Source organism: Rousettus aegyptiacus, unplaced genomic scaffold, assembly GCF_014176215.1.
Source record: "Rousettus aegyptiacus isolate mRouAeg1 unplaced genomic scaffold, mRouAeg1.p scaffold_m13_p_3, whole genome shotgun sequence".
Classification (NCBI taxonomy): Eukaryota; Metazoa; Chordata; class Mammalia; order Chiroptera; family Pteropodidae; genus Rousettus; species Rousettus aegyptiacus.
Window position 1 is genome coordinate 44,099,732 of NW_023416306.1, and position 27,750 is coordinate 44,127,481.

The 27,750-nt window shown below is 35.0% G+C and overlaps 1 protein-coding gene across 16 annotated transcripts in view; it reads left to right on the plus strand.

The window, feature by feature from the left end:
- The window catches only part of TRPM3 (transient receptor potential cation channel subfamily M member 3), a 482,939-nt gene that overhangs the window by 242,596 nt on the left and 212,593 nt on the right, over nucleotides 1–27,750 (plus strand). For all 16 annotated transcript variants that reach the window (XM_036217932.1, XM_036217935.1, XM_036217937.1 and 13 more), the window contains exons 4-6: nucleotides 4,242–4,455; nucleotides 7,358–7,482; nucleotides 20,772–20,943. In XM_036217932.1, coding sequence (XP_036073825.1) covers nucleotides 4,242–4,455; nucleotides 7,358–7,482; nucleotides 20,772–20,943 — 511 coding nt within the window. The remainder of the gene's footprint in view (nucleotides 1–4,241; nucleotides 4,456–7,357; nucleotides 7,483–20,771; nucleotides 20,944–27,750) is intronic.

The following is a 27,750-nucleotide window of genomic DNA, read 5'->3' on the forward strand; positions in this document are numbered from 1 at the left end:
CCTAACGAGGAAAAATAATTAAGCTAATTCAAAAGGAATTTCAACATATTGATTAGATTTGTTGGTCATTTTCCAGTGAACTGCTCATATGATCAATAAATTGGTTCCTTACTGATAAGTTGTATAGGTAACTTTAGAAGTCCCAAAGTGAATTATTTACCAAGTGAGGCTTATTTCTAAAACTGCATTTGGATTATTATTACCAAATTGGGTGAATGATTGAACTCCATATGTTACTTAGCTAGGTTCAGCTTGCTAAAATTATTATGTAATCTCTGTAGTGATTTAGTATAAATTGTAATCTCTCTTCACACTCTGTGAGTTAGTAACATATACATATCAGTTTTCAGGTACTAACTGTGGCTCTGAATCTCACGTTATTTACGTGACTAAATGAAATGTACGTGTGGGGATGCTTAGTGAGGCATCTTGAAATTCCAAAAGCCATAATCACAGCTACTTTTCTTGCTTTTCCAAAGCATACCGTTTTCACGTATGCCTTCTCTAATCATTGGAACTACATCTTTACAATCCTTCAGAAAGGTTAGGAACCACTACCTACGCTTGCAAGGGGGCACATAATTTAAAATTTTCTTTATACTTTAGATGTTCTGTGTTTATTAGAAGTATGATTTAATATAATGTTAGAAAATATGGGTCCTTTTTCTTTTGAAGGAATAGAGAGTGATAAAGTTTATAAAAGAGCAATAGCTGGAAAAGTGATTTCTTATCATCCCTAACACTAAGCATTCTTTTTTTTTTAAAGTGACCAATTCAATGAGTTTTTTTTTCTTTTTTCTTTATTAAGTTTATTCGAGTAACACTAGTTAATACAATTATATAATTTTCAGGTGTACATTACAATTTGACATCTATATATTCTGTTATGCGGTTACCACTCAAAGTCCAGTTTCCTTCTGTTACCCTTTTACCCACTTCACCCTTCCCTACTCCCCTATATTTGACTCCCTTTCTTGGTTTGTGTAGTTTGGAAGACCTATGAGTCCCAGTACTATTTTATTTACTAAACATCCCTTTCTGGAATTAGTCAAAATGATATAAATTCAATCCAACAGAGCCACCAAAATTTAACTACTCAAGTAGCATAGACTCAGTGTACAGACACAGAAAACATTTTATTTTTTTTCATCTTATAGCATTCATTCAGATATTTCTCTTATAAACAGTCACTCAACGTGATAGCAAATATAACATAAAGAAGCTTTTAGTTATAAAACGCTTTTGTTTGCTTCCACTACTGCAATATCCTCCCTCTGGCCCCAAAGCTCTTTTGCACAACACAAAAATGTACATTGCTGAAAATATCTGTTAGTAGATATCTGAACATTCTTGCCCTCTGAGTCAGAGTTTGTGCATAAAATATGCCATTTTTCATATTGTAAGCTCTGATTAAATTCTATTGCTATAATGAACTTACCTGAAATCACCATCTTTACTCTTTTCATTGTGAATTGATTTTTTCTAGGTAGACCAAATCAATATAGAACCATCTTATTAGGTTCCAACACTTCTTTGGATTTCTGTGTATGTGTATAGGAAACTTTATCTCTGGTATTTCTTGATGATGCAGTTTATTTCATCAAACAACTTTTATATTTTGTGTGTTTTTATCTCACATCTCAGCTAAATATAGGTCAAATGTACTTTAACAAAGGAATCGACATATAATTTTTGAGGTTTTTCCAACAATGGGTCTCCCAGATCCAAAATATTGCATTAAATTGTCATCTCTTAGATAACTTTATTTATACATGTTTGTATGATTACTTTCATGTCTATTTTTTTTGTAGTTATGCTACTTCAATAACAAATTCCAAAGTTTATCAGTACCTTTCTCTTGTCTCCCATATACCATATAGACTTTAAATGCTTTACCTCTGACTACTATCACCCAAATTATATGGTATATTATCTAGCACTTAAGTTCTATCCTTTTCTACCATAAATTAGACATCATCATCATTTTGTATTTTATGACTCACACTTTTTTAGACTCATCAAAAATTTGCTACTATCTTTGTTTACCATTGTATCTCAGATCATTCATTTGGGATCATATAACTTCTTCCTGCTGTATATATATTTAAATTTCCTTCTCTGAAGTCTGCTACAGGTCATTTCTCAGTTTTGGTGGCCTGAAAATATCTATAATTAACTTTCATTTTGGAAAGATAATTTCTCTTGGCATGTTGGAGACGTTGGCTTCTGGCATCCATTGCTGCTGTTGGGGAGGAAGCCTTCAGTCTGATGACTTTCTTTATAGATGATCTGTCTTTTTTTCTAGCTGCTTTTGAAGGTTTCCACCATCTCCATTTTTTGATGTTCTCTATGAGGTATCTAAAAGCACAGTTTCTTTTTATTTATCCTGCTTCTCACATCTGAGAACTGGTATCTTTCAAAAATTCTGAGAAATTCCCAGCCAATATCTCTTTAAGTATTGTCCCTTTATTATCTCTTTTATTTTTATTTAGAAATCTGATTATCTCTCCCCAAAGTTTTTCATTTTTCTTCTGTGTTTTCAATTCCTTAGTTTTTCTAAGCTGCATCTGATTTATTTCTCTGAATCTATAAATCAGTTTGTTCATCATATTTTTCATTTAAATTATTACATTTTAATTTCTAGAAGTCGTTTTTGATTATTTTTCAAATGCATGTGGTCATTCTTTATAACCCCTTGCTTTTTACTCACATACTCAATCTTCTCATTTATGTTTTTAACATATTACATACAGCTATTTTATATTCTGCATCTGATCATTTCAATATGTTGAGAATCTTATTCGGCTACCCGTTGTTTCTTTTTGTTCTCACTCATGCTGCTTTATTTCCTTATATAATCTATAATTTTAATTTTTTACTATGAAATGCTTATTTTCCCAAGGAAATTATTTGAAACCCAGATTGATGACATGTTTCTCCAAAGAGGATGTGCATTTGCTTCTGCCAATTACCTGGAACCATTATCCCACCTGAACAATTTTACATTAAACACACTGTTTGATGTTCTTCAAACCATGCTGATAGTGTGAATGTGGACCAAGACCTGTGTGAGGTTCCAATTTTGTTTATAAATAATCAAAGGAGTATTTTTTTTTTTTTTATCCATTGAGAACAGGCAAATGTCCTTACTCTCTTCTTCTGTATATCAGACTTACTTTTTTTTCTTGCTTATACTTGAGGACGGAGCCCTTTGAAGCATCCTGGCTTTATGTGGAGTCCCCCCGTTAGACTTGCCCAAACTGCATAAAGCTGTTAAAGCAGATACTCAAGGTCTTCCAGGGCTTATTAAAAACTCTCAGAGCCAAAGCCTGCTTTGGTACTTCCTTATCTCCTGAGGTTCCAGCTTCAACTTTGTTTAGGAATCTGAATGTTTCCTCTTTTCATGCCAGCTCAGCAATGCATGACAAAAGGCTTTCAGACATATTTGCCTAGTGTTTCCAGCTGTAGATGAAAATCTTTACACAATTACACTGAGACCTAAATGAGTATCCGTGTATGTGATTATTTAGATGTTTATCATTATATGTATTTATGACATTTTATATATACTTGTAACTTTATTTCCATTTGCATCTGATAACACCTTGATATCTGCTATAATGCTTTCATTTTTTCAACTATAATGCAAGAATAATTGACATGACTTTTCTCATTTGTCTTCTTTAAATGATAAAGCATTTAGTATGTAGTTGTTATAGATTTAAATAAATATAATCAGCTGTTACTTCATTTTAAAATTTTCATTATATTATGCAGAACTGTAGAATTTTTCAAAACCTCTCAAAGTAATAGGAATACAAAAACAGTTATAGCCAGGTCCAGTTGCTAATAAACAAATCACTTACATTGAAAAAACTAGAAACATTTGAACGGTCATACAGATGTTAAAGTTGTTAAAATATAAACATGATTTCCTTTGAGTGAAGTTTGCATTCTGGGAAAATGAATGCTTATGCCGCATTTTAGAAAAATCAAATAATTTGAGAGTTTGTAATTTACAATTTCAAGAAAACCTTTAAAAACAGTAACTCCCTTTGTCTAACGAAGGCTCATTTGGTAAAGCAGATGATTTGCCCCTTTTTAAAAATCTGAGATTATGTGAGACATTTAATGTGATATGTAACTATATATATATATATATATCATCTTGCAATCACTAAAGTAAGCAGTGCCATGCGGCCCTGCCCTGTCTCCCTAATTGATGGTTATTCTCCTTCCAGTATGTGCGAGTATCTTTCGATACAAAACCTGATCTCCTCCTACATCTGATGACCAAGGAATGGCAGCTGGAGCTTCCCAAGCTCCTCATCTCTGTCCATGGGGGCCTGCAGAACTTCGAACTCCAGCCAAAACTCAAGCAAGTCTTTGGGAAAGGTCTTATCAAAGCAGCTATGACAACCGGTGCATGGATATTCACTGGAGGGGTCAACACAGGTAATTAGAAGTGGGATCAAGAAAGGCAACATAAGGCCACAAGAACATTGGGACTCAGATAGTTTTCTCCTAAGTTTAAATGCATTTAACCTTTTCCAACCCATGTGTGCTCATACTCACTGGTGATCTCTCCTCTCATTAATTATCTCTTCCTCCTTTACCTGCATAACTGAACTGTTATTTCTCAATCAAGAAGAATTACTTACAATTAAGAAATAGATTGAAATGTTTAATATTTGACTATATAGAATTTTTAAATGTGACTAATGGAATTTCATAGGATATTTTTAATACCTCAGATTGCCAAATCAACATCCAATAATTGTTTAAAGAATAATTTTTATTTTAAATTAGAAGTTCTGCGTCTTTTCTTTAAGATTTTAAGTTTTATGAAAATAGTTGTAATTTTTATAAAATGCTCTTTTTATCTGGTACATAAATTGTGATGTCAGAACCCGGAGTATTATTTGTTTATTATTTCAAATATTTTATTAAATCAGCTCTGCAATCAATAGAAGACATACCCCACCCTGAATTCAAAACAGTTTTTTCTACCTGCCAAACAAATTTTTATATTGTGATACAGATAGGCTGTCAAATCTATCCTTCCAACCCCACTTATACTTAAGTGCTTACCTGCAGAATTAATGTATAACAGATAATGAAATAGATGCCCATAAATTGTTTTGACATATTTCCCTAGCCTGAGTCTGAAGTGACAATTGGAAGTGCACAAGTAATGCTTCAGTGAGTTAATTCAAACTTGTTAACAATGCTCAAAGTCTGCACATGTAGACATACTTGGAGTTAGTGGGACATTCTGAATATAACCCTGGATCAATGAGTTTTCATAAAAGGTTATCTCAGTGTTGTTTATTCTTTTGTTTGTAGTTTAGATGATATTTGAGAGAGAGCTTCACTCAGTATTCTCAATACCTAGGATTTGTAAACAATCAGTATACACTCTGTAGTCACAATTTCAGCAGTGAACTCTGCAGATTGTCCAAGCTCTTCATTGTTATGTGAAATCCTGACTCAGTCTGAAACTGACATGATTTTAGAATGACCTATTCAGTCAGCTCTTTATTGTTTATTTAGTTGTAACGTGGCATCTACAGAGCAATTTTCTCTCAATGACTGTTTAAGCTTTAGGTTCCAACTGTCACTCACAGCTTAGCAGCCATGATTCATTTGCAGTTATTCAATCTTTTGCTTTCCTAATGTAACTGTACCTCATATAGAGACCAACTCAAAATTTCTAAAGGTTCAAAAGAAATTCTTACCAATCTTCTGTTTCTGTGAACTTGGAACATTGTTTTTTTGTTTTTCTTCCTTTATGAAATGCATTAAATATAAAAAGAAAAATTTACAGCATAAATATTGTAAATCAAACAAGGAAGTTCTTTTCTGCCTTACTCCTGGCTTAGTGTTCAAGGCAATGCCTACAGTGAAGGCATTTTCAGTTTAGGTAGAGGTTCATGAAGTTAAACATTTTGTCCAGGACTGACCTTGAAAGGAGTTTTACATACAAATGAGGGAAAAAATTAACATTAATATTCACAGCTTTACTTCTTTTATTTTTTTAACTGGTACTCTCACATCAAAGATCCATAGATAAGCTACTTAGTGAAATTGATATTCTTCTGGACACTCCCAGAATATTTCAACATGGATTAGTGGCTATTTACACTGTGTTGTCATTTGATTTTTTTTAAAGGTTCTTTTTGTTTGATCTTATGAATAGTTCAGAATTGAGTTGTTTACACATTTGTGTCCCATCCCATGATTAAATTGCTTGGTGTGTTTTGTGTGCTTGGTTACTTCAGTGCATAGTTTCTGAGCCCTTACTCTGTGCTGGCCCCCAAAGTACATAAAGATAAGTGTGACACTGACCCTCCAACCTTCCCCTTAAAGTGTTTTACTATTAAAGGAGACATCTTTACAGGTGGTTATGGTTCATAGTCCAATATGTTAGGTGATATATTAAGCCATTCAAGATATGCAAACTGTAATCTTGAGGAGCTCAGTATGTCAAACTTAGAAGAAATAAAATCCAACTCAGCTTTCATATAGGAGATAGCACTAAGTGTGAATTTTTCCTTGAGGAGTGGGTAGAATTTTGATAAATGAAAACATTTTTTCTTAGAGGATATATTTTATGTCTTCTATAAAAATTATCATTCAAGAGGGAGGTTAAGCAATTAGAAATTGCATCTTCTTTAAGTGGTTTATAAAAATATAAGACGTGGATTCTCTACCATCTTGTAAACTAAATTTTCTCACTTTTAACTATGGTGATGGGGAAGGCCATCATGACAAAAGAGGAAAACAATTAGAATGATAAAGATAAAAAGGTATATGTATATATTTTAACAAATTTTCCACAGAATATGCCAACATTTTTCTTACAAGTGTGTTCTCCATATTATGTATCTATAGAAAGATTATATTAAGGTTGAAAAAATCTGAGCTGTTGCTACTCTATTTGAGTGACCCTAACTCTTACACAAACTGTGGTGTAGATTTAATATCAAATTATATATGGTGCTTTTATAGGATAAAGTCATGGAATTGGTTCTTAGTCATACTAACACATCATTACGCTTATATTACAAGAAAAAGATTTCCGAAGTTTAAAGAATTGTATTTATTTTTTATAGACATTAGATGCATTTTTTTCATATAAAATAGAATAAGAAATGCATTGCTGGAGTTACAAGTTTGGCAAACATGTCTGGCACGAGTTTATATTCTCATAAACAAGCAGTTTGTATAGAAGTGTGTCAAAATTTTGCATTTAATATGTTTAATCTTAAGAGAAACAGTTATCACAATTTCTTTTAGAACGATGGAAAATAATTGCTTTAAAGGGCAGAAGTAATACTTCTCTTTTTCCTCTTAGGTGTTATTCGTCATGTTGGAGACGCCTTGAAGGACCATGCTTCTAAGTCTCGAGGGAAGATATGTACCATAGGTATCGCCCCTTGGGGAATTGTGGAAAACCAGGAAGACCTGATTGGAAGAGATGTAAGTCCTGAGAGTTACTCATATATGTGACTTCTCATACAGGCAATATTAAAATAGTAAAATAAAATTAAAAATATGTGTATTATAATACTCATTTAGTCCCCCACCTCCCAGAATGAAATGTATTAGTAATACTTTATCAGGAGACTATAATTTTCTAAAATCTATTTATGTAAACTCCAATGTCACTTCTTATGATCAAGAATGGTCTTAAATAAGACTTAACTATTCTCTTGGTTTAAATCAAACAGTGGCTTTTCCTACCCATCAAATCTTGCCAGTGCTCTTGGAAGGGTTACATTAAGATTAATTAACAACGTTAATTCATTGGCCAATACATTAAACAAAGACTCTCCTCACTCCAGGTGTCCAGCTTTTTTATTCCTGACCCATCACCTAAGTCAGGGACACTACAGAAGGAGATTCTTTTCATTTAAGCTTGTGATTTCCCTGATTGACCTTTCTTTCTCTAAGTGCGAGGAGTAGGCAAGTTGGGTTTTTTATTCCCCACTCTGGAACTACTCAGAAGCCCTTGACCATACTCAGCTGGGTGATAAACCTCTTCTTTCTATTCCAATGGCCAGAGTCACGTACTGACCAATCACACAACAATCTTGTCGACGAGAACTTGGTCTTATTTTTTTCTGAATCATTATCTTAATTCTATTCTTTCCATGGGTCTCTTCTGTTTTTTGAAACCACAAACAGGTCATTCTCAACCTCCCTTAGAGAGTTTTTCTCTCCTACTACCCACTAGACTTTTTCCCCTGTAACACTTGTCAAAATTTTATTGAAAGAAATTGTAGTTAAACTTTGTATACAGATTGCTATACTTTATTCATGTATTTTCCCCCAATAATTTTAGCAATTATTTATCTATCACTGTTTCTTTACATCAGATCAACAGTCCTACCTTCCCAAACCAGGTCTGCCATAGAGTATACCAAATGTGCTAAGTAGTTTTTCCAAGTACCTTGAGATCTGTCTGAGACAAAAAACAAAAGAGAAAAAAAATCAAAGAGGTTGAGAATTAACTGGTCTTAAACTACTTATCCTATTGTGTTGCAATACAGTGGAACTACCTTATTTCAATGCAACATAATATATGCAACTTTTTCAAATTCAATACAAAATACTTTAAATAAAAAAATCAAATATCATGAAATACAAGTCATAAATAAATACTCTTTAAATCCTTCAGGACCTTTATTTAAAATGATAAGAAGTGTCCATATCAATGCTACCAAATTACATGCAGACATACTAATTTATCTAGAATATTCAGGGTAAGGAATGAAATATTAGTTTTATCAGTGTTATATGCTCTTTACTGAAATTTACTGACTGTTTTATATCACACACAAGCTGAATATCTCAAGCAGCAATTCCCAAAGTGTTATGTAGTCAGAATTAGCTGGAAAAGTAACATTGCTAATTTTTTCAGGCTGGGATTAGTCTTTGATGGAATATACTTAGGTTAATACTTGCCTTAGATTCCAAGTTATCTTTTAAGTGTATGTTGATCGTGACCTAGAACAATTATATTTCTTAAAGAATTAGGATATGCTAAAATGCCCCTAATACCAAAAGTATTAATTGGTTCATTTTATTAACTAATGAATTAATTATTTAAAATGTTGTGATGATTCAGAAGTCATTTTTAAATGCTCATAGCTTCAGGGTCTCTATTATAAACCTAAGTCATTATTATTCAGTCTGGTGGGGAAACATTACGAACTTTCTTATTCAGATGAACTATAAATAAATGGAAGCTGCTTATTTCTTTATTCAAAAGAGAGTAACAAAATAATTATCTGCTGCCTAAACATTTACAAAGAATGCTAGTGACTACTTTTTTGTGTCATTTTGTTTCATCACTGGGTAAATCCTATATGATTGCAGAATGATAATACTTATATTACATTTATATGTCTTGCTGAAAGAATCACCCCTAATTTATTTTCCTCTAATTCCAGCATCTTTTTTTTTATTTTACCTCCTCTCATGCTCCTCTTTTTTCCTCTCTTTTTCTTTCTCCCCATATTTCTTCCCAGTTGTGTGCCAATATGAACTGATGTATGCTTCTGCCAGTAGTACTTGTTACATTGTCTGACTTTCCAATGAAAAATGATCTTGGTCCCAAGCCAGGGGGCGGAAAAAGCCATTTGTATGTACAGTAAAATGTACACATTCATTGTCCCTGCTAACAGGAGTCTAATAAAAGCAAGTTATAGTTCACCAAGATCCAAGTGAACTTTCAGAGAGACCATCATGAAAAGGAAATGAAATTGGCAGGTTGTAGAGTACAGGAATAACAGTAGTATTTTAGTTTTTCAGCAAATCTTTGATGAAGATCAACTGAATTTCAATCATATCGATATACTTTTTCCACAAATTGGTGAATTGGAATATACAAAGACTTTCTCAGGCTCTTGTGTGATAATAGAATTTGTTTTTCAACTTGTAAATCATTTGGAGCAAAAATATTTGGTGTACGGGATTTGTGACATAACTTGAGGGAAATTTTTGTGTTTACTATTCAAATCTGATCATTAAAAAGTAATATGATGCTAGGTTATCATAATCAAGTAGTATTTTAATAAAATGTTGGTGGTCACTGGTGAAAATCCCCTGAAAAATCATCAAAATAGAAGTGTTATCGGGTAAACTTCTTAAGCAGTTATAACAGTTTTCATAGCTAGTTTAATTTATTTCCTTCTATCCTTTTTCTTCCACTTTATGTAATCAAACTCACATGCAATTAACATCAAAAAATAAATCTTTTTGCAACAAACATCACGTAGCAAGGGGAAAAAACTTAATGTTAAAAGTCTTTACCACTTTGGAATTCTACCAAAATGCAATTATTTGAAAAAATAGAATAGTTGCATTTGGGTCAATTCTGTGTCTATATTCCACAGTAATGTGGAAGTGGCACAAAATAAATGTCAAAGAAAATCTAGGAAATTTACTTGAAATAAATACAAATATAAGGAAAGTGAAAGGCTTCATTTCTTATTTTATTATGGTGGATTTATTTCCAAACTGATTGAAAATATAGATTATTTTATTTCTCTAGAGCTAGCTCTCAAATATGTACTTTTAGAAGCTGAACGTTCAAGTACTATTGGAGTTATTTTATTGATAAAAGTAGTTGACCCAGCATTTGCTAGTTGCTATTCATCTTAGAATATGACTATCCTTTTAAAAAGGTACTATAAAGGCAGAACTTATCCTAAACATTAAGAATAAAGATTGATTTGTCCTGAGTTTGCCTCTAGATATTCTAAAGCATTTTCATCCCTTCAAGTCTTATCTCTTAGCTAGACATTAAGTTAGACTTTAAAGATACAAGGCATATATTTTTGGATTCTCAGAGCTCAAAACAAAGCTTCACGTGTAATAGGTATTCAAAAATATTAATGAAGCTGGATTGGGCATGATGAAATTCAGGCTACAAGGGAAATGAACATTATGGAGAAAATACTATAATAAATGAACATTATGGAGAAAATGAACATTATGGAGAAAATACTATAATAAACCTGGATTGGGCATGATGAAATTCAGTCTACAAGGGAAATGAACATTATGGAGAAAATACTATAATAAACCTTTTTTAGTTCACAGATTTACCACAACTTCATCTCTAAATACATTCCCAAGCTTAATCATACTATAACGATTATAGTGAGGACATTTTTTTAACCCAAACATCGGAATATAAATCTATTATTTAGCAACTCAAGGTGGAGGTGGGTGTTTAAAGTTCTGTATGTTGGGTTTGGGAGCGAAGTGTAGAATGAAAACAGACCTTTCTCTAAACCCTTTGAAAAATGCACGACGACCCAACTGAGTGATAGAACTAGCCTTGATTCTTTAAATTTAAGTATCTTTTATTTCATTTAACCAGCCCTTCTTTTCTTAATAAATTAATCAATACAACAGACTTTAGTGAGGAATAATGCCATGAATACTGAGATATTAATAATTTTTGTCCTGACATTTGACATGAAAATGTTATTATTCAGGTACCAAGTTAACCCCACCTCTGTGATTTCTCCATATTCTTCTCACTTCCCCTTTCTTCTTTAACAACCCATAATTCTACACTTCTGGCTGACCTCAAGACTCACTTTCACAAGACGTTTTTCTAACTGCTTTCACCTGTAATGTCATGTCCCTGACTATAATTCTCTCAGAACTGTTTTTTTCTCCAACTTAATTAAAAACTCCTCAAAAATAGGGATTGAATTGTTTCTTTTCTTTGTTTCTTAATAACCACTGATATAATACTTAGCATGAACATGAAGCATTGACATATCACTTAAACTGTGAAGATTTTATTTCTTCAGCTCTAAGTAGATAATAAGATCACTTGCTCTGCCTATCTTCACAAAAGGTAGAGCATGATCATAATAATAGTAATTATAATTTATTGAGCTTTTATTTGAGAATGCTCTCTGTGATGCCATATATTAGCCTTATGAGGTATGTATTATCCCTTTTTATGAGGTATGTATTATCCCTTTTCATTCCATCCTTAAATAAGGATTAGAATTAAGAGCTACACTCTTAAGCTCATACTCTTAACTGATAGTATGCCAGTAAAAATAAGAAAATATTTAATGACATTGTGTTCTCATTGTTAGTTGAGATATTGGCAAATATCTTATGCTTGTAAATTGAACTCAGAAATAGACTCCATGACAGTGACCGGAGTCCTTTTCTTTGTCCCTAGAGAACATCAGCCTGGATAGATGATAACGAAAGTGTCACCAGTCCAAAGTCAAGAACGAACTTCTAATGAATTTTAATGTTTTATATGACTTATTTTAGATTTCTTTAGAAAACAATCTTACCAAAATTGTTTCAAGTAATTGAACAATATCTAATTTATTTTTCCTAAACCTAGATTAACAACATACATGCCAAATTAAAAATCCACAAGAAATAGCATTTTTTATTTTAACTTGAGGATGAAAATTGTGTTTGAGTTCATTTCCAACATATCATCTTATGTAGTTATCAGATTATCTTGTAAGTCATGGCTGTATTCTACTTTTCCTAAATTATAGATTTATTCTCAGAATTTTATAATCTTTAAGAGTTCCTATATTTAAGTGAAAAATGTTCTTTAATGTCATCTTTATACTTCAAGCCATGAAAAATCAACTTTAATAATAAAAAAATTGATAATTCTGGTATAGTTATCAACTAAGAATGTATATTTCTAAGGCAAGACAAATATGACTTTATACTGTAAGCTCAGAAAACTTACCAGTACTAGTCCTTGTATGGAATTTATTGGACTTCCACGACAAAGTTGGATAAGATGTATACAGGAGATATGAGAGGAAAAATTCATAGTCAAGAAGACCCACCCAAGTCTGTTACAGTTGTACAGAATCCAATGCTAGCTAAACCTGGACCACACTCAGTCAGGTTCTAGGCTACATTCACTTACGTGAGGAATGCCATTTTGGTGAAGACAAAGTTAAATTTGGATATGGGCTTATTGATTTCAAAATTCCTGTGAGATATCTATGTGAAAATGCCCATCAGGCCAGTGAGTCTATGAGGCAGAGGCTCAGGAGCAAGATCTGTTTACATATCTAGATTCAGAAGCCATCTGCATTTAGATGACAATTAAAGCCATTATGGTGCATGAGATCACCAAGGGACAGTGTGCGAAGTGAGAAAAAGGGGAACCTACACCTGAATCTTAATGTTCTTCCAACATTTTATGGCTTAGCAGTAGAAAAACAGCAAAAGAAACCAGAAGAAGGGTTTAAAGGTAGGAGCAAAGCCAGAGAACATAATGGAAGTCAAGGGAAAAGTGCGATTCAGAAGGATGAAGTAAAGGACACCAGTAGAGAGGCTAAGGAAGGTAAAGACTTGGAAATGTTGGTCCACTTTATCAGAATAGATGTTGTTGGCATCACTGGTCCATGTTGTTTCAGAAGAATGGTGAAGGAGCACACTCCCATTTCAATGGGCTGAGGAAAAAAGAAGTCGGACAAAAAAGAAACCATATGTATAGATTTGGCTATGACAAGAAGAAGAGATATGAGTAGCCAAAGGGAGCCATAAGTTGAGTGAGTCTTTTCATCAAGATGAGAGAAACTTGAGTTTGTTTATATATTTATTGTACAAAGAGAGCTAGAGATAGAGAGAAGATAATTAATGAAATAAGTCCCAGAGTGGCCCTGAGGTGAAGGAGTCCAGAGCTAAAGGGGAGATTAAAGATTAACCATCTATAACTTTGTAACTGAAAGAGAAGAAGAAAGAATATGTATGCAAAGAATTGGTGGCAGGATGTTGAAGTTTTAGCCCGGAGGTCTATTATTTACCACTGAAGTGACAATAATATCAACAATAATAATATCAGCACTTCTGTAGAGCTTAGTAAGTATCGGTGCCCATCTAAGCACTTTTAAACAGATAGTCATTCACTCTCACAATGGCACTAAGAGGTTGTCATTTTCAGTATCACTATCATTCTCCCCATTTTACTGATGGTAAATCTAACCACAAAGAGGTTAAGTAACTCGCCAATATTACATAACTAATAATGCATGTAGCTGGGATTTAAACCTAGGCCATCCAGCAGCCAAGCCCATATCCTTACCTATTATGCAATACTATTTCTCCATAATAATAACAGCTATCCACTTATTTTTGTTCATACCTGCATGGTTCTATGAGTTTTATATTTCACTTAAGCTTTACAACAATCCAGTGTGGTGATTATAATCAGTATCAAGCTCCATTTACATATGAAGACACTGAGACGTAGAGGATAAGCAACCTGATTAGGGTTACCTGACTGGCAAGTGTGTAGGCACAGGAGTCAGATCATCTGCTAAGTGAGGAAGGATGGGGTTAGATGTGTGAGGGGGGTGGAAGATGATAGTCAAAGCTCTAATTAAGAACAGGAACCAGAACTGTTTAGAGCCCAAGGAATGTATGTCAGGCAGCACAGAGGACCTAGGAGAAGAGAGTTAGAAGTCATGAAATTATGACGCATCAACTAATCCAGAATAGAAGCCTCAAAGAACATAATAATACACTATTGTTTCAGTTATCTATCATTATGTAATGAATTACTCCAAAACTTATTGGCTTCATAACAACATTATTGGTCTCAGTTTCTGTGGGTCAGGAATTTACGAGTGGCTTATCTGAGTTGGTATGGCCTGAGGTCTCTCTTAAGGTCACAAAAAGATGTCAGTCGGGGTTGCATCATCTGAAGGATAGGCTGGGGCTACAGTGTCCACTTCTAAGATTACTCACTCACATGACTGTTGATTAAGAGTTCCTCACCGTGTAGGCCTCTCCAAAAGCCTTCTTTATCAACATAGCAGGTGACTTCCCCCAACGTAAGTGATCCAAGAGAGAGCTAAAAGGAATCATTTTATGACCTGGTTTTAGAAGTCACATACTATCACTTCTGTATTATTCTGTTTCTTAGAAGTGAGTCACTGAATCCAGCCCAGACTAAGGGAAGATCTTTAAAGGATTTGAGCATATTATAAAATCACCCCACTGATATATGGGGACTTCTGAACACATAACACCTTTCAGAACTCAAGGACCTTTTCTCACTGCCAGTAGACCTTGTGTCTGAATAGCACATGGTTCCCCTCAGGACAGGACAAAAGTAGGTGAGCCTATTCTGGTGGAAATGAGGATGGTGCAACTCTGCAGCCCACAAGTTGAGGGACACATTTTCAAAGTGCTACAGAAGGATGTAATTGGATTTTAGTGGGAGTCGCACAACTAAAGTATGTAGGCCCTCTTTGGAGAGGGATCCCTGGGTTTGCTGCTTTCTTGTTTGGATTGCTAAGCTGAGAGGAGGTATCTGGGTTTCAATGTGACCCTGCTTTATACCTAGACTTACAGCTGAGCTGTCTGAATAGGAAATAACAAGCCAGTGTTCCTGCTAGTACAAGCCTCTATGATTATGAGGGCACATACTGCCTTTTTTCTTTTTTTCCCCCATTTTATTCTCTCAATCCCCATGTTCCTTTATCTCAGACACAGAGATTGCTTCCCACCTCTCAGCAGTATCCCCTCTTCTCTCTCAGAAATGCATGCCTGACCCTAAGAAAACCTTACCACTCCTTTGTTTCTCTGTCTCCAAAGTACAAACCTCATTTTGCTGCCTGCTGGTGCCTTTCCTGACCTCTGTATACTATACAATTCTAGAGAACTCTTCTGGAAATAATCTGATCAGCTGTTAGAAAGACTTTAATGCTCAGCTAAGCTACTGGCAAAAATATCCAGCAGCAAAATCATAATATCCTTTATAAACTTAAAATCAGGCTGGGTCCTCTGTCTTCCTTCTAAATGTATTTTGGCCTATAAAGGAATTTAATATCTACATGGGATTTAGAAGAAAAAATGTTAGCGGGGCAAATGTGGCCAAGATGCTTTTCTGAGACTCTATAGTTTCACCTATAAAATAAGCATGAAATATATTAATTTGTGCAAAAATGTCTACCTCAGTGCCTGGCATACAGTAAATGGTCAATGAATGCTAATTTTCTTCCTGCCTAAATTAGAATCATAGTGCCATTAGTAGGAAAGAATCATTCTGTAGAAACACATCTCTACCCTTCCACTTGGCCGGGGCATGCTGAAACACACCTCAAAGGGTAATAAGGTCTGGGAATGCAGAAGGCCTGTCATAGATGACTCAAATCTGATTTAGCTCAATTCAGTTCTGTTCAGAAAAGGCACCACAGATGATCAGATTGCCCTTGCATTGTAGAAAGAACCACAGAATGGAAGAGACTCCAGGACATAAGCAAACTACTTATTTTTTTTATAGTCAACACACATGGAAGGTCATTGTTGTGTACTAACTTGGAAAAAGCAAATATATTCTTTAGCTCAGACTGTCCAGACTCAATTTTAGAGGTAGAAAGCCTTTGGAAATTACAGTCAAGTTTTCTACTTTACAGATGGGAAAGCTACCATCCAAAAAGTTTCTTCCAATAAATAGATTTTGAACATTTCTTGTGAGATATCACCTAGATGTGAGATTATATGCCTCCTCGAGCCAACACGACAGTACTTATCAAATTCATTTTCTCAAAACATTCTTATTCAGTAAGTAAATGAATGAATAAATTCGAAGACTTTTTCAATGTCACAAATTAGTAGTTATTGGACCTAGAACCAGAACCCCAATCTCCTGACTTCACACTGTGTACTCCTGGGTGAGATCAGAACATTCATGATTTTTGCTAGAAAAACTAAAGGAAACATCTTAGATCAACTCCCAAATGACCGATATAATCCCATCCAGGGAAAATAAATGCAGCACTCTGGCACCAGCATATGAAAGATATTTGGTTTTTCCACAGTGTCTTTGGATCAATTCCTTCCTAGCATCCTAGCAATGATAATGACCCTACAAATGCCTCATATAAAGGCCTTCATTTAACAGCTTCTACTTCACTGCCTCTTTGTTTTAGAATCAGGGTAAACAAAGGCTTTAAAACCAGATTTTACCAATCAGCCAGTGTGAAGTAGTATACAATGGATTAATGAATGAAGAATTCTCTCATTTACCCTTGAGGGACAGGGAAAAAAAAGGCAAAATGTCATTACTTAGAGGTATTCTGACCCATAATAATTGGGGAGTACTAAGTATCTAAAGCTCATTCCTAAGCAAATTTCTTCTCTGGGTCTAGATACCACTGTATTTACCCATCATGAAAGACCACTTGATATATAAGCCTTTCAGACAATGTTCAGCCTTTCACATTCCAGATTCCTCATCTGAACTACAAAACACAAAAAATTATTTGAGTGATGCCCTTCTCAATGCTCTCAAAAATGGTATATAACCTGGACATCCCACCCTTTATTCTTAGGAGAGAAAATGATCCATTACAAACAATGGATGTTGCAGGTCATTAGGGCTGGACTCTCTCAAGAAACACTGGCTGAGATACACAGTCGAGTCATCTAATATACCCGTAAGCCATGAACATGTCAAAATTGTCTTTATGCGTGTGCGTGTACACATACAAAGTCTTTTTATCAACTTCTAATGATGAAAGTGTGTGCATTACCTCCAAAATTTAGTCAAAGGGAAAAATTAATTTGTATTTGTGTAATACAAAGGCATTATTTTTTCGATTTGAAAAATATAACAGGATGATCAGTAAATCTTTTGTAGATATGCAAATCGTAACTCAAAACCAATCTTCTGGTATGTTTGTAATGAAAATATCAAGTGGATCTTGTAGGCAGTTAGACCCAAATGCATTCCACTGAAGTATTTGGAAAGTTATTTCCTACTTTGTAATTAATCAACAAATAGTTCCAGAGCATCACCCTCTTAAAAAGCCTAAGAAGACACAGTAGATAAAAGATACTTTGCATATTTTACCAACTAATTGCTATTTTTTTCCTTTCTTTACATTGTTTGATTTAAATCCCTGTGTAAAACAAAGGTCTGTGATTTGTCTCATAGTTTCATTTTGACCACTAGTTTGCCATTGAAAAATCAGTTTACAGTTTGTAAAATAAACCAGAGCTGGGGAAGGGATTCACATTTATAGATTGCCCCTTGGAGCTGGCCATGATGCCAGGTACTTTGCACATAATAATTTCCTCTAAAGTAAGTAGTTTTACAGATTAAAAATATGAGACTCAGATTCACACAGCGATTGGCAGAACTGGGATTGAAACAGATTTCCATGGCTCATATGTTCAGAATTGTTCCAGGAGTCAGCATATCTTCTTCCAATAATAACTAGAAAATCAGTACATTTTAATTATTTTCAGATTTATGTCCCCTGTTATTCAGCAGACAAAATTTCTGCCAAAATATGACCACTTTGAATTTACCTTCACATAAAATCAAAAGAAATGGGGAGCAGTAAGGTGAAGAAATTCAAATTCATGAGTGATATGTTAAACTTGACTTTCTTACACAACTGTTTCAAGTGTACAATATTCCCAAAGAACTGGTGTGTCATGTTTCACAAGAAAAGAAGGTCAAAACTCAGAAGAGACTGAAGAATCAATGTCCTTAGAATCCTGTGGTGGAGGAAACAGTTTTATAGAATACAGCCTGACGATTTAATTATGTTCTTTTATTCTCAGATTGTGGTGAGTACACTAGCTTGGCTCAGATCATTTCCACGCCTTTCTTTATTTGAAAATGTCACTTTCACTGATGCTCTTTAATTAGATTCCCAAGAATTAGAAAACATGTCCATGTTTCAGTTAGAACAAATGTCTGGGTTTACTGTCACACAAAGTTTAACCTCTAGAAAATCCACTGTCGCCTGCTGCTCACAGAATTGCTTTGGGTCTTCCTCCTCCTTGGCATGGAGCCTCCTATTAGAAAAGAAAGAACAGTAACTAAAGCATTTTCTTTTGTCCAAAAGCACAATGCAGAGGCACTTTAAGAATAGAAGGACTTTCTGCTAAGCCTCTTTCAGCAAAGCATTAATATTTATTAACTTCTACTCTATTGTAGAATGAATGTTTTATGATCAAAAATAAGTAACAACAAAATGGAAATTTCAACCACCAGCAACCTACTCTTCCAGTGATAAAGAGCTCAGGATGGAATTAGCCAAACACTGTCTCTGTATTTTGGGGAACTCTCATTCACTAATGTAGACAAAGGAATAATTGAATACTGCTCCGTGTGATTACTGGAAACAATAATCAAAAAAGTGATGGGCTTCCTTATCAATGGGAGCCAAGTAAAATGAAGCTATGAATTAATATTACATTAATGCTACATTAACAGATAGGGCATATATTAAAAGGAGTGAAGGATATTTCAAAAGCTCAGAATTACACATTTTAAATTTAGATTAGATCAATTCCTGAACAATTCAGAAAAAGAGGTTTTGTGGGTTTTTTTTTTTTCCAATTTGAACAAAAGCATGTCTGTCTCAAGTTGTCCTATTCATTCATTCACTATGTATGGAGATTCTGTTTGCCAGACATAGAAATGTGGGGTTTCAACACCAGCATTAAGTTCTTAAAAAATGACCTTCATGAGATCTTTACTATTGAAGAATGTCCTTACTAAATTACTTTGTGATTCCTTTAACAGACTACTCAATCTTACTATAGCTTCTTATGATAAATTATTACGTACTGAAAATGAACAAGAGCATTTCCCATTTAGAGGCAATGTGCACACTGCACAGAAGCACAGGAGACATTTATTTCTGTCCTTCCAATCCCAGTACAGGGATGATTGTACTAGGACCATATGACAATGAACTTGTTGAATGTTCCCTGTTGAGAGTCTTGAGTGAAGTTTCTATCTAAATATTTCAGAGTAGACTTTCAACACTTCATCTTGTTTCTGTTGTGTCTGAGCAGTATGGAAATGGGAAATAAACATAAATTTTGGAGTCAGGCAGGCCTGGGAATGAATTCTGGTGTTATGTATATTAAACACTTGGAAAATCTACTTTACCTATTTCTTTATCATGAAATAAAAGTAACAGCATCTACTTTGCAGGACCGTTACGAGGATTGTAGATAATGTATATCGAGGAACTAGCTCACAAAAGGTTTTGCTTTTTTATATATATCAAAGATCTGAGAGACCACATGAAGAATCATTCTATTTTAGATAGCATAATTCACCTCAAAATTACAATGAAAAAAAAACAACAGAAAATAATAATAAGACAGAGATGATCACTTTGAGCCTGATTCATACTCACCTCATGAGGCAGCTATTTTACATGGAATGTTTCTGCTTAAATAAGTTATCTACTAAGAACAGTAATAATTTTGCATAACAGGATTTCAGATTACTGAACGGCCTTGACAGAAAAGATCACCCTCTATTTCCCACCGTTGTCCGAAATCATGACTGTTCTGCTGTACCTATTTGAGTATGGACATGATGGAGAAGAGAAAGAAACAAACAAAGTAACTACGTTTTAAAATTATTTCTAGTTCATCCGCAAATAACAGATCACCTTCAAAATGAAGCTGTCATTCACATGCCAGTTTTTGAGTACAATGAAAGCACAAACTAGTTTCTGTATGAATTCAGCAAATAAATAAATACATAATCCTTTAAGCATAATCTTGCTTTGAAGAGAATATTTACCATAAATCTTGCTTCTACCCAAAGCAGTATTAGGAAAAGGAAGTACACTATACTTTCACTATACCAAAGAATCGATTTTCCTTCTCTCTCTCCTTGCTCTCTGTCTTGGTTCACCTTCTTATATATTACTTTCTTTCTCTCACTTCTGCCTTTTCCTTCTGAAATCCTGCAGGTTGTCCGGCCATATCAGACCATGTCTAATCCCATGAGCAAGCTCACTGTTCTCAACAGCATGCATTCCCACTTCATTCTGGCTGACAACGGGACCACCGGAAAATATGGAGCAGAGGTGAAACTTAGGAGACAGTTGGAAAAGCATATTTCACTCCAGAAGATAAATACAAGTAAGTAAGCTACTTTCCCCACGCCATGCCTCCTAGGAAGCGTGTTAAAAGTGAATAACTAAGTACATTATGCAGCAATATCATAAAAATTTAAGCAAACTTTGAACACGGATCATTTTTTTCTACTGGGCCAGTACTTAGAATTAGAGGAAGTTGTCTAGAGGAGGACAATTGGAGGCATAAGACATGATCACACAATTAATTAGTGGATTCCATCTCATTTATCATGCATGAATAATTCAACCCCATCTGGGGTTTGTGAATGCAGATAAGCTTTTCTCTCCAAACTTTTTTCTACATACTTTACACAGTACTCTAAGGAGGAAAGGCACCCTAGAGAAATTGTTTCTATTTATTAAGCTATTTTTGGTAGCTAAAAAAAAAGGGGGGTGGGGTGGGAATCAGACTTTGATCTTAGCACAGATATACAGATATGACTGTGCAAAGGCCTTACAAGGGAACTGACAATCTTTAAAGTATCATGTGTAACCATTTTGATGAAACTTTCATTCTATTTTAACTTAATATATGTATTGATTCAGTGTCTCTTGATTTGTATGTATTTAGATATATCTGTACCACATAATACCTATCCAATGGTTACACCAAAATTACCTCTTAGGTATTTCTATGCTCTGTGCTATATTTATTGTGTACACATTTGTTTTAACTGTGAAAGGTGACATTGTAAAAACAGCAGTGTTCCCCAGATCACAACGTACCTTGCATTTAAATGTGATAGAGCTACAAAAATAATCCACCATCCCTCCTTACAAAATAAAATTCAATTCATTTTCACAAAGTAACATGGGAGGCTTCATGGCAGGCTCAGACTTTGTGGTAATTGTGTATCCCATCAGTGAAACTAGGATTTAATTGATTAAACTTTCACAGCCTGAAATTCTAAACAAGAAAAGTATACTCTTTGGCTAGATACGTTACCAAAAGTTCAGCGTTATGTAATTCAACTTGTCCAAATGACTTTTCTCTTATCTGGTCTTTTCTCTGTACCTATTCCGAGTGGGGATCCCTTGCTATAGGCACCTTCCTCCCAGAACTGGAATTTTTGACCTGTCTGACCACAACTTCTTTTCTCTATCTTCTCTTTTCTGGTTTTACTTTCAGGAACTACCGGTATTTAGGCAGTCGTTTTATACCTTCATCTTTTTCACAGGAAAGTCTGGAATGATAAATTTTGGAATAGGCTTGAAGTCAAATTCTATCTAAAAGTTCTGTCTTCTACCTAAGAATCGTCAACTATCTTTAGAAAGAAAAACCACAGTATTATCCCGAGGTAAACATCTTTTGGAGAAAAAGAGTAGAAAATCTATCCGGAAACCAGCATTAATCAATTGTAACAAATCACTATAATCAACAGGTGGTAGGTTTTGTTATACTAAAATTGAATTTTAGTATACTATTTGATAGAATATGTAAATATTATGCAATTAGTGTTATCTACTTAGGTTTTTATAGATTGTACCATTGCTTTTTTTACACCATCAGGTTAAGAATGATATCCTAAATAGTAGTGATCTGAAACCCGAAGGAGATGGGAACAGGGTGGACAAGAAGCAAATTCATGTCAAGTTAAGTGCTCAGTAATGAGGAAAAAAATCTGTCTAGACAAACCACGCATGTCATTATTCCAGGTCCCAGTGGCAGCTGAGACAGTCAGTCAGTAGTGTTTGAAGAAGGGCTAGGTATGATTGTGTAAGTTATACAACCAGCTAAGGGGGTGAGTTAAAACATAGCCAGGATTCTATTAATCAAGCCCTGTGCCTGACAGGCTGCATGAGGAAAAGATGCTTTATTCTAATTGGCCATCCTGGAAGGGGCACCCTTCTGTAAATTATGTGCTTTGAGGAGTACCTTTATGTGTGGATAGCCCTGCAGGTCCAGGGAGGTTCATGGACAGTCACCCGCCTCAGTGAAAAACAGAACCCAGCAGTGTGGAGTTGAAGAGTGGGCCAAAGCAGATGGTCAGGACATTAGGATGCCAGAGGAGCCAGGATCTCATATACATGGAACCTCATGCCATTTGCGGAGAAACTGAACCCTTGTAAGATTATCAAGGCACGTAGTGGTGCACAGGAACATCAATAGGTAGGATTCTAAGCAAGGGTCTTGGGTACAAAGTAGGAGAGAAGAATGGACCCAGGTACCAAGCTGAGGCATAAGGTCAGAGAACTTGGCTTGAGGTTCCTGAAATGCTGCAAGTCCACAAATAGGATTAGGCCTAGAGACTGGGGTTGGGCTGAGGCCCCAGAGTGGGTTAAGTGACAGTAGCTGGAACAAGGTAGGGGTAAGGGGAGCCATATGGTCATTGTAATCATCATAGTTTATAAACATAATTTTTCTCCTTGCTTGGGGACTATATTTGAGGCTTAATAGAAACCCACAGGCTCTCATTCAGTGAGTATAATTAAAAGGAAAGAGAGGAGTTAAAGATGCCCAGCAGAGATTCCTTAGATCACAGGAAGTTAAAAGACTCAAGGTCAGAAATTTGCCCATGAGCTGTAGTGAATGAAGCCTTGAGTTAGCTCTTATAGTGGGGGGCAAGGGCGGTGGGAGGGGAGGTACCAACTTGCCCTAATTTTCCTGGGACTTTCTCAGATTTAACACTGAAAGGCCCATGTCCCCAGACCCCTTGGTCCCAGGCAAACTGAGATGGTAAGTCACCTTCCAAGCGAGGGGACTCATGAGTCAGGTCTACTTCCCTTATTACTGTATTCAGCTCACAAAGCAGGGAGGAAGCAGCAAAGTCCTCAGAGCTTAATTAAGAAGCGACCAGGCTAATAGAGGTAGTGCAGAGCCTTGAGAGCTCCATTCAGTTAGCAGCCAAGTACCCTCTGAGAATACAGAGGCCTCCAGAACAGGACTGAGAAAGAAGGGGGAAATTCGACCTGGTTATAACAGCAAATAGCAGAACAAAGGATACAAATATTGAGTGCAGTCTCCAGTTCATATTTTAAACAGCAGTTCTACTTTCTGATCTGAATACTATTTTTTTCTTTATAGCATAATTAGCAGTAATACGGTTCTTCCTATTAAAAGTAAAGTAAAATTTTATTCTATAAGTCCATTCTAAAAACGCCATTTGCTTTTGCTTTTCCTTCTTCAAAAGTTTAGGAATTCTAAAATATATCAATGAAACTCAGTTCGAGGAGGCCTCAATTTAGTCTCCTGAAAATTAGACACTATGCCATAATATACTATACTACCATACCACAGAAATACTATTCACTGCCTGTTATACTTAGGACGATCCTGGAGATACCTGAATACCCTCAGGATTTTCTTTATTGAAGTGCCATTCCTCCCCATCCATCACTTAGGAATGACCTACATGCCATAAACTTTCAACAAGTCTATTTTCTTACATAAATGATGTAACCTTCTGAAGAATATTTTTCTTAACTATTAAGTGAATCTTGCTCAGGAGACCTTTAAACCCTTTCTCATCAACATGCCAATTATTCATAATACCATATTACAAGCACAGTGTCTTACATTTTTAATAGTACTCTGGCATTCATTATCTCATCTCTGCTCTCTCTCCACTCACTCCTACTGTCAACAGTCTGTCCTGAAGCATCGTCATTGATCACTGAAGGGCTTTGTTTTTTAAAAAAAGAATCCTTTCAGATGTGAGCAGTTGCCAGTTTTGGAACATTCTTCCATCTGCGATTTTCTAAACTTCAAATTTTATATGCAAAGTCTCAAATTCCGATTGTGCCTTTAATAAACAAATATTTCCTGAACTATTGTGTACCAGTCGTGGTTAAGGCCTAGGAAAGCAGCAGTAGGCAGTTCATTGAGCTTCAGACAAGAGGGGCAAACAGGGTGATAAGTAAATAACCAGATGAGTAAATATTTGTTGTCTGGCTATTAAGAAAAATAAAGCATGTGTGCATGTGTGTGCTGGGAGGATAGTATAGAGTAGGTGGTCAGGAATGGCCTCTAAGAGGAGGTGATAAGTAAGCAGAGACCTCAGTGAAGTCAGGGAGCCAGCTGTAGAAAGAGCATTCTGGGGAGAGATAAAGAGAGGACAATGGCCCCAGGTGTTCAAGAAGAGCAAGCAGGTCTTTGTAAAGAGTGTGATTTTATTCAAACAGAGTTTTGATCTGGTAAGTTATAGGATCTCCCTTACAGTTTAAAACCTCACTTAGATGTTGTGCATAGAGACCAGACTGAGGTAGAGGGCAAGATTAACAGCACGGAGATATTTTAGGAGGCAATAGCAATAATACAGGTAAGAGATGACAGTGATCTCAATTAGGATGGCAGCAACAGACGTAGTAAAAAGGTTGAATTCAATATATATTTTTTCACAACTGGGCTTTTTTTAATGTGGCAAAATATTCATAACACAAAATTTACCATTTTAACCATTTTAAATGTATGATTCAATGGCATTAAGCACATTTACATTGTTGTGCAACCAACACCAATATTCACCTCCAGAACTTTTTCTTCTCGCCAAACTAAAACTCTATACCCATTGAACAAGAAGAGAACATTCCCCTTCTCCCCCAGCCCCTGGTAACCACTGTTCTACTTTCTGTCTTTATGAATTTGACTATTCTAGGTACCTTATGTAAGTGGAATGATACAGTATTGATCATAAGGTATATTTTCAAGGTAGAAATCAAGAACACTCAGGGTAAGGAAAAGACACAACAAAGATGCCTCATAGTCACCTTTAGAGACTCTGATTTATTCTTTATCACTAGATCAGAGCCTCTAATGAGTAAATTTTTATAGAAAAGAGAGTTGAAAACTAATATCAAGGGAATTGGAATAAGGTCCTTGAGAAGAGGGAGGGGATGAGATTCAGTGCACAAATGAAGAATGTGCCCTTAGGTAGAACAGGGACAGTTTCGTCCTCTGTAGAAAGAGGAAAGGCAGAGTATTTGGGCACAAATGTGGGTAGGATGGAGCATTTTCTGCTCAGAATGTCATGTAGTTCTCTATAGATACCTTCTTTATCTAAAGAAAATAACACAGGACATCATGGGCTCAGAGTGTGGAAGGGAAATGGTACAGGAGATTAGGGAGAGAAAAGAACTATAGTTAGTGTAGAGACTGGGAGAGTGGATGGACTAGGGATATATGAGATTACCCTACAGCAACCTGAACTCCTCGATATTCATGACCAAGAGTTTAAAATGGAACGAATCATCAGGATGTGTATTTGCTTTCCACCTATGTTCGGCTCGAGTAATAGAATAGGCATAGAGTTGGACTGAGCACGTCTTGGAATTTTGCCTGGCAAGTACAAAAGAGGAAAACAGAGGCAAGGGAGTGGGGTTTTTTGTACCCTGTACGTATGTATCCCAAGAATCTATGGATGAAAGCAATGCTGTGCTGACATTCATGAGAATATACAATAATTCATCTAAAAGATAAGACTGAGGTACAGAAAGGTGGTTAAGTGAATTATCAAAGGTGACCCAAACCTTTAGTTAGTGTTGCCAAAGAACACATGTACTAAGCTTGAATTACAATAAACAAAGGTCCATGATAAACAATTCCTCGTATTTATTTTATTGATGTTCATCAATTCATACAAGTTGAGTCCACTTATCACAATACTGGAAACATAGTAGCTGATCAGTAAATAGGTGTTAGCTGAAAGACTGAGTACCAACGGACTGTTCCAGAAAGTAACCTATAAGTTGCCTAATGAGACATTAAAATCCCAAGCACATTTTTATTGTGAAACCATTTCAAACAAATATAAAATTAGAGAATATTATAATAAGCCCCATAAATATCACCCAGCCTCTACTTTTATCAGCCTATGGGCAACCTTGTTTCATATATATATACATATTCTACATCTACCTATATATATGTATATTTAATATATATGTATATATATCATATATATTATGTACACACTTACATTCTCCTCTGAATAATTTTGAAGAAAATTCAAAGATTCCTAAATTTTTTATTATATTTTATTACTGTTAATATTTTAGTACCAAACATTTTTTAAACTTGTGTTGACCACATGTTGGGTAGATTTTAAAAGTATTTCCTTAACTCAGTAACAACATAATGACAAATATTGATCCAAGAATTTATTAACAATTATTTCAAAAAATGAAAATTAAGAACCACTTATTGCATGCTAAAATTCAGCTAAAATTTTTAACAATCATCTTTTCTAGTTCCAAGTTCTACTCTTAGCTGGCCAAAAATCATTTAAAAACTATATTACCTAGCAATTCTTAAAAAGGAAGATTAGAAAAATCTTGTGGCTTTCTTTTAAGAGTTTGAAGAGAAGAAGATAACATTTAGGAGAAGAGATCGTTGTCTATAGCCAGTGATGTGAGTTGAAAGTGGCAGGGAGACCCGGAATTTCAGGATGTCATATCTCTGTGACATTAGACAAATTACTGTATTTCTCATTGACTTTGTGTTTCTGCAACTGTGAACCAGGGACAGTAATTTCTTGCAGTGTTGAGATTAAGTGAATTAACATATGAAAGGATTCTTGCATATGGCAGTTCAGAAAGGTTGGTTGCTTTCCTGACTTCAGGGCACTGTGGAAAGCCATATTTACATAGCCTGGCTGTCATAGATTCCAACCTTAGTCCTAGAGTTTTTCATTAAAAGCCCATCACAATATCTCTACCACACATAGAAACTGGTTGTGATTGTTAAGAAGTCATGTATCCCTGCATCCAAAGGGAAAAATGAGGCTCATAGTTGTGTTCTGGAAAATATCCAGAATATAATTGTTCTTCCTGCCTAAGTAAATAAATAATAATGGAGAAAATATAATCTTTCTTT